This window comes from Salarias fasciatus, chromosome 5, assembly GCF_902148845.1.
Source record: "Salarias fasciatus chromosome 5, fSalaFa1.1, whole genome shotgun sequence".
Taxonomy (NCBI): domain Eukaryota; kingdom Metazoa; phylum Chordata; class Actinopteri; order Blenniiformes; family Blenniidae; genus Salarias; species Salarias fasciatus.
This window is the reverse complement of record NC_043749.1, coordinates 15,657,541-15,665,854: the sequence shown is the minus strand read 5'-3', so window position 1 is coordinate 15,665,854 and position 8,314 is coordinate 15,657,541. Positions and strand designations below refer to the sequence as shown.

At 39.5% G+C, this 8,314-nt stretch overlaps 1 protein-coding gene across 1 annotated transcript; it reads left to right on the top strand.

Moving 5' to 3' along the window:
* Positions 1-4,405: 4,405 nt before the first annotated feature.
* On the top strand, positions 4,406-7,666 carry synprb (synaptoporin b). Its single transcript, XM_030092050.1, has 5 exons — positions 4,406-4,491; positions 5,036-5,160; positions 6,702-6,900; positions 6,986-7,177; positions 7,259-7,666. The coding sequence occupies exons 1-5, from the start codon at positions 4,468-4,470 to the stop codon at positions 7,628-7,630; spliced, it is 912 nt and encodes a 303-aa protein (XP_029947910.1). The 5' UTR covers positions 4,406-4,467; the 3' UTR covers positions 7,631-7,666.
* The last annotated feature ends 648 nt before the right edge of the window (positions 7,667-8,314 follow it).

Here is an 8,314-nt window from a genome sequence, read left to right as displayed (position 1 = left end):
AGTGTTTGACAGGGTAAAAAGACACACGGCACACACACACACACACACGCGCGCGCACACACACACACACACACACAAAGAGAGGCTCAGGGCTTCACTGGAGTTAGCTGAGGAGCTCTTTGAAATATTTAAATGCTGGGAGCGTTTTTAATGCGAGATTGATGGAATAGGGTCAGCGTGAGCTGCGCAGTAGCTATAGCCATCTTAGAAAGACGTTACACCCTGCAAGTGATGACACCAAACATTTCGGTGAGGAGGGAGTGTGTTTACATCCAAAGATACTGACATTTTGGGAGGGAGAGAGGTGTGAAATCGACTAGATGTATGGATTGAAGAGAAGTAAAAAAAAAATCCAAACTGTTTAAAATGGAAATGGGTTGCACATGCTTTTAGAAGCCAGAAGTCAAACTTTTTTTTTTTTTTTTAGGAAAAAAAAAACTCCAAATCCTTTTACATAACACTGTCCACCCCCAACTCCAACCCTACATGGTTAAAAAAAAAAATGAACAAGAAGCAATTTTAATATTTTTATGCTCTCCTCATGGTGTCACATTTGCAGTGAATTTGAGGTGGCATCCTGTAGGAGAACAAGGTTCAGTTTTTAAGTTTAGCTGAGTTGTTCACCCACTAAGAACCATGCAGTCACTGCGATACTGTAAATACAGTATGTGAAGCATGCCAGGTAAAGCCTGAAGCAACTCAGTATAAATTAGAGACGGTCAGTCCTTTGCAAGAGAGAGAGAGAGAGAAACTATCATTTTATTGGACGATCCATGTGTATTGTCCTGTATGTGTTTTTGTTCAGTGATAGGTGGAGGCCTATAGGTAGACAACCTTCGGATTTATGCTTGGTTCTTTCTTCCTCCAGTGTAGAGAGGAGATGATGCCAGAAAAAGATTCATTAATAATGCAGCGAGAGGCTGGAGCCTCACCACTTTAACATGACTGGAGAAAAAAAAAAAAAAAAGAAAGAAAAAAGAAAAACGCTCCAGCTGTTAGCCCAGCCCAATTTTCTCATCAGCTGGAGGATAATTTTTATTCATCCAGGACACACAGCAGAACATGATCAGCAGCATATTGAGATCTTTTTTCCTGCATGCAGCAGACACATCTGTTAAATGAAATAAAGAGTGAGAAGAAATATCAAATGCAGAGTGGGAGAGTGGGAAGAACGAGGGCATCACTGCAGTTGGAGAGGTTTTTTTTTTCTTTCAAATCAATCAACGTGGTTAAGTATTGCCCCCTAGTGGCTTCATGCTCCAAGCAATCTGGTTTTGTTTGGGCTGAAAGCAGAATCAATATTTGACTACAGCAGTAATTGAATTAAAGCGTAAGTTAGAATCAGGTGGAGGAAAGACGCCATAAAGCTTTGTTCTCTGTTTCTTGATCACTACTTTATTTCAAAGCATTTGTAATGATCATGTTTCTATTTGGGTTTCTTTTTTCTGTTACATATCCATCCTATAGATGATGCCTGCATATTTAACTTGTCTTGGACTGTCCTTCACAACACACACATACATTCTGATGCAGATTCTCCATAATATGGACAGAAAAGCTTCAAGAATATTGATCCGTAAAATTACAGGACAAAAATTTGAAACAGAATCAACAAAATCGGAGTTAAGATCTTCTTAACAGGAAATCTCTCCAAAAAATAATAAAACAATGTAATTATATACTGACAAATCAACAAACCTTTCAGCAACAGTGTTTCTGCCTATAGTGTTTCTTCTGGTGATGGTTGCACACAGAATACACTTGGACAATTCATCCATCCATCACAGAGCACACACATAGAGAGACAGACAATCCTATACATGTTCGTACTCAATTAGGAGCGAAAGTGACTGATTAACTTCACGCTTCGTGGACTGTGTGAAGAAACCAGAGTACCAGAGGAAAAGCCATATACTGTATATGGAACAGCTGCTCAGCAGAGCCACGAGCTTCATAGATCACAGATTTCCAATCTTTAACTCTTCGACTTCAACAGAGAGTGAAATCATAAACGCTCTCTTGTATTTTCATAGTCATTTGTGTAATTTTGCATTGCAGAACAAAGTTTTTCCTAATGACTTGTTGTAGTCGACTCTAAAATTAAAAAAATACCATGTTGTCATAAGAAACACTCTGCTTCTCACCACATCACATCATGCAGTATTTCTGTGTGACAACTGATGCAAATGTGCATTTCAGGCTTCAATCGTACTTTTTCTTCATCAATCAAATAAAGCAAAGCAGTAGAGAGAAAGGAAGAGGAAGAGGATATATTTATTCCTGTCTCTGGCCAAGCTGGAGAGAGATTTAGATGTCTCTTCTCATCAAGATTTATGCATCACATTCTATTTTTGCTTGCATTTAATGCTCCTGTCAGCCTGCTTCTTGAACAAAAAGAGGTTCTAAAAGATTGTCCTGATGTCCGTGTTTATCTTTCCACTGTGGGTGTTTGCCTCTTTCAGTTCAGACCTCATTTCAGGAGATTTAGAACACAATTATGATCTATTTTTGTTCCCATCAAAAGCAGCCCTATGACATAAAGTGCATCAGAGTAAGGCTTTATGATAATGTGACCAAACATGTTTCATTTAGAAGCACAATACGGGAAGTATGCAACATAAAGGGAAAGGTTTTTTTTCTTAAAGAATCACAAGCTGGCTGCTTATTGCTTTGAAATATCAAGCAAAAATTGTTGAAAGAAATAGATTTTTTTTTCCTTATGATATTTCACATCACAGGTTATTAAAACCAAGGACTCAGATAATGTTGAGTTATGTATTGATTGGAAAATGTTTTGTTATCATTCAGTACAGAAAGGCATTAAAAGCAAATAGTTTCATGAGCTGTTCAGGTCACTGTCGAGAAGCTGTTGTGTCATTCAGCAAAACCAGTTTAAAAATCCACTTCATCATGCTTAGATTCTTTTTTTATTTCCTCACATTGATTTTATTGTTCTGTCTTGTTCAACATATCAGGGGGTTGAGTTTTGAATTAAATATTTCTTTTATTTCTAAATGAAATGTTCTTTTGTGGGCTAAAATTCAGGAATGATTTTTCGATTTTAAAAGGCTGCACAGTGGTGTATTGGAAAATATGCAAGTCTCATGGGACTTTTTCTGTGCTGAGTTTGCATGTTCTCACTCAGTGCAGGTTTCATGTCAATACTCCACTTTTCTCTTTGAGTGCGACTGGCTGGTGACTCAGAAAAGCCCACACATTTAGGTGTGAGTGTATGTGAGTGTTTCTCTGTTGGTCAGGACTGGTGACCAGTTCCGGATGTGAGCATGAGATCCCAATGACCCTGAACTGCTTGAATAAACTCAAAGATCAAAGAAAATGCTCGGGGAGCGTTGGACAGAAGTTGTAGTCAGAAATGTACACAACCTGAATTTCCTCTCTGCCTAAAAATACATCTGTAATACAGATTTTTCACCAAAAGAGGTCAGCAAGAGACTTTTTATAGCTGAGGAAGTGGCCCAAATATCAGTGGCTCCTGAGACAACTGAATGTAATCACAGTATCTCTCAATGAATACAATCCACACTCACAGATGATTTTCAGTCCTGTTTTTTTTTTCTCCAGGACAATGTGTTTTGTGAAATCAATGAAGTCAGTCAAGTCTGAAAGCTTGTCAAGTTGTGCTGGTTTGTGTCAGGAATGTTCAGACTCCCTCAGAATGACATGCATGATAAATTAGGTGGAATTTTAAGGATCAAAATAAACAGAAAGTGCTTTGGGGTTTGTTATACAGAGGGAGAAAGTCATGCGTTATTCATGCCGTATATTTTGGGTCATTTCCTCTTACCATGGCAACTCGGGTTTTGACAAAGAACTTGCTTGAGGTGTGTATATTATGAAAAATACAGTTAATTACTGTGCACCATCATATATATGGATTTTGAGAAAAAAAACTTTGGTTTTGGCATCTACAGCTCAAAATCAAAGGCAAACGAAGCATGTTGTGTTTAACCACATTACAGAGCAGCTCTGTGTGAAATAACTCTGAACATGATCAGATTGAAGAGGTCCAATACGGAAGATGTAGTACAACATTCTCAGAACACATCAACTCTCTGCTGCTACCAGATATAGTTCAGAGAAATAATTAATATGAAGGAAATGCTGCCCCAGATATTTGCATTTGTTTCTTGTTTCTAATGAGATATTTTGAGGGCAATGTTCTCATGGAGTACACATAAAAATATATACAAACACAAGATAATGCAGCTTTTATTCTTTGTAGCACAAACACATATTTCTGTATGATTTTTCTACATTTCAACAGAAATAGGCTGTGAATAAATGTTAAGTTAGAGGAAATCTCTGACTCCTCCTTGGGGAAGCCACCTCCTGTCAGCCCTCCCCTCTGCTGGAGGAGACGCTCTGGTTTTCCTGTAGACATCAGTGACATTTCAACCTGGTGACTAAAGCTGTCCGCACTGAGAGGAGTTTGGCTCTGACTTTTAAATGTGTATGGTTATATTTGCTCCGGTAAGTTTGATTCCTCTTGTGCTTTCAATGCTGCCTTCATCTGATCAACTGAGTTAGACAAAATTCTGCTTTTCCTTCAATATGTTTTCTGTTCGTGTAACGATTTGCTGAGTGATCAAGTGTTTGGTGGACCTCACAGGAGTCTGTTGGCTTTCAAAAGTGTGGAATAAAAATGTCTCTTTAAGTTGCTGAGGGAGTATGGTGGAAACAGGTTGCGTGTGAGGAGGATATTATAAAGACAAAGTAAGTGTCAGACCAGAGTAGTGTGTCACATCCACAAATTAAATCTCTCTGTACTGCTGTGGCCTCCCTCCAGCTCACAGTAAGCAGCTCCGTCAGTTGTCTTCCAACCTTTAAATTATTCACGTTTTGTTTTCAAACTAATTATAAATCTTAATAATCGCTCCTGTAATTGATTAATACCTGTATACATTATGCATTAGGTCGCACTCCAAACCTGATCTGAGTTGTGCTGCTTTGAGAGAATTTAAATAAACGATGTACTGAATGACGGTTGATTCTCTTTGTGACTTTGTTCTGGTAGATTTTTGCCATCTGTGCTTTCGCGACATGTGGAGGATACTATGGTCGTCTCCAGGTTAAGGTGGACTGTGCAGACAGGAGGCAGAGCAACCTCAGCATCAACATTGATTTTGGTTATCCTTTCAGGTGAAGCTGCCAGACACTCATTTCAAAGCACACAAACACCTGACATGGAAGTTTAGTTAAAACATTCTCAGTGTGTCTTTTGGTTACATATGTTTGTGTTTTGTAACAGTGAATGTCAAAATGTTTTACTGTCACTGTAAAAGAACATGATGTTACATTTAGATGCAATGTTTCACACTCTTAAGTAGGACGACATGTGTGACATTTGACAGTATTTTAATTGGCGCACAGTTTGCGTGGCTTGTTTCAAAATATGAAATGGCATAAATTTTCTCAGCCTTACATGTCGGATTTCCAAGTTAAAGACAGCAGAGATTTTTAAAGTCGTTGGACTCTGTCAGGCGCCACAACAAAGGAGCCGCTCTGTCCCGAGGCTCGCTCAATTTAAAATCAAGAAGCTGAGCAGAGAGCCGGCACAATTTAAGCTTCCCGAGCCTTTTGTGGTTCACTGCATCATTAGAGGCAACTGTACCTGAACTGGTAGCAGCAGAGACTTCACCTCAGGAGGCCCCTTCTGCTCCTGTTATAGTGCGAGATCCTTTAATCTCAACATTTTGCAGCATGTGTCTGCAGCCTGACTCAGATCCACAGATGAAATGATGAGCAAAGGAAGTGAGTGAAATCTTGAGGATGACAAAAAAAAAAAAAACATTCTTTTCTTCAGCTTAAGCTAAAGTGCAGCACAACCAGAGCTGCAGAAAAAAGGCAGAAAACATACCATAGAGGAAATTCAAAACACATGCATGAATACAATATCAGACTGATGTGGACTGGTGTGTTTTCCTGTTTATCCAACAGACCTTTCTATTCAATCTTTATGCTTTAAAATGTTCATTTCCCTTATAAACACAATGAGCAAACTCATGTTTAACTCAGTTTCTCCTACAGGCTCTGCTCATATACTGCAGAACGAGAGGTCAGGTTTGGCATTTCACCCGAGTGACGATGTGCTGCTCGTGGGTTTGCTGCTGGTTATGATCTCTTGGTTTTGTGGTGCAGAAGTGTAATCAACCTCCTCCACGCTCCATGACTCTGAGCCATTGTCAGAAATGGCCAAGTGTCTAATTACCAGCTTTGTTTGTTTATTTGTGAATAAATTGCAGTGATTCAAGCTGCTTAGCAACAGGCTTCTTAAGAGCGCTGGATAGCAGATAGAAAGAAAACAGCGCCGTAAAATTCATACTTTCATTTGACGCGTTTCAGCGAGAACGAGAAAAAAGAGAGACAAGGATGTTACTGTTGTTCTGAACATTCATAGAATAGATTAGAATCTACAGGTTAAATTGGTTCACCAGCTTGTTTTTATCTATTTTATTTCTTGTCACTAAGAGCAGATAACGCTCTCTTTCTGTGTGCAACAGTAATTCCAGTTTATAGTCCTCTGGCTCTCATTTACTGAGAGAGAAATCAGTTCATCGACGTGCTGCCGAAGCCAACAGTGGGTGGCTCCAGTGACATGGTTCCTACAGGGGACGTCACTTCACATGTCACTTTTACAACAGCCTGTTTTTATCCCTTCACTTCCTTTGTGTGCCTCGCAGATTGGAGCAAGTGCATTTCAGGGCTCCCTTGTGTGAGGCGAAGCGAGGAGAGGTTCTCTTCCTCGATGGAGACTACTCCTCGGCGGCACAATTTTTTGTGACAGTGGGCGTTTTCGCGTTCTTATACTCACTGATGGCGACCGTTGTCTATGTCTTCTACCAAAACAAGTACCTGAAGAACAACAGAGGCCCACTCGTGGTCAGTGAGCTTTTAACATTTATGCAAACTGCTATTTTTCCTGTTTGTGACTCTCTGATTTGAGCTCTCTTTGCCTCCTGTGCAGGATTTTGTGGTGACAATCATGTTCTCGTTCATGTGGCTGGTCAGTAGTTGTTTTTGGGCCAAAACTCTTTCCGACATCAAGGCGGCCACGAACCCCACACAGGTGCTTCTTCTCATCTCTGCCTGTCGAGCTCAGGAAAACAAATGTGCAGCTACCCAGGAGCCTCTCTGGTCGCGTCTCAATACATCTGTGGTAGATATTCCACTCAATAAAATGACATATGCATTTTGTTTGAACCCTGAATAAAACTTCCCACGTGTCTCCAACTTGCAGGTTTTTGGGTTCGTCAATCTCGTCCTCTGGGGTGGGAATATTTGGTTCGTCTTCAAGGAGACAGGATGGTACAAGACTGGCCACAGATACCCGACCAGGAGTGCTTCTGGGAAACGATCGAGCGAAATGCGACAGCGACTCTACAGTGAGAGTAGTTTTGACCAGCCAGATGAGAGTTTTGGTCCAACCAGACAGAACAGTTTCAATCAGTCACAGACGGATTATCGCCCGCAGGTCCAGAGACAAGCTAGCGTCAACCAGCCGCAAGTGAGCTTCAGTTTACCTCAGACATACCTGGGTAAAGCGGTAAATTACAGCACTGAGAAAAGAGCAGCTTCTCAAGGGCCGATGATATTTGTGAATGAGATGTGATTCGGAGTATATTACAATAAACATGGTGGACTAAGTGAAAAGACTTGTACTGTATGTCATGTTAAGTTTAAGCGTAAATGAATGGAATCTTTCTTTTTTTAATCGTAATTGGTTTCAGACAACGAGAAAGTAATTTATTATTGTGGGATTTTTGTTTTGTCAAACTCAAAGTATGATAATTAATTAAAACTATAAAAACAAGATAGAAATTTCATCATTCAGCTTGCAAAATGTTTACTACCAGGCCATTTTTAAAATCATGTTTAAAGCTCCCAAGCAAACACATCTTCACACTTATTTTTTTTCCTTCTCAGTCATTGTTAAAAAAAAATCTATGTGCTTTAATAATATGAATCTGTTATGACTACAAATCTATTGTGTTTTTGGGTTCACTGACATTGTGCTACTTATACACATATTTAAATCACCATACAACGTTACCACTATAGCTGCAACATAAAATCCATTCACTACATGAAGCAAAAGAATCCATATAATGGATTAAAAAGGACTATATTTAATGTTTTATTTTGTTAAATTTGTAAGAATATCATGATGCACTAAAAAGGAACAGTGTAATATATTCCATCTTCTATTCTTCTCCATCTGGTCACAACGATGGATGAATGCAGGATACACCCTGGACAAGCCAGCAGCCCATCGCAGGGAAAACAGATACTCACT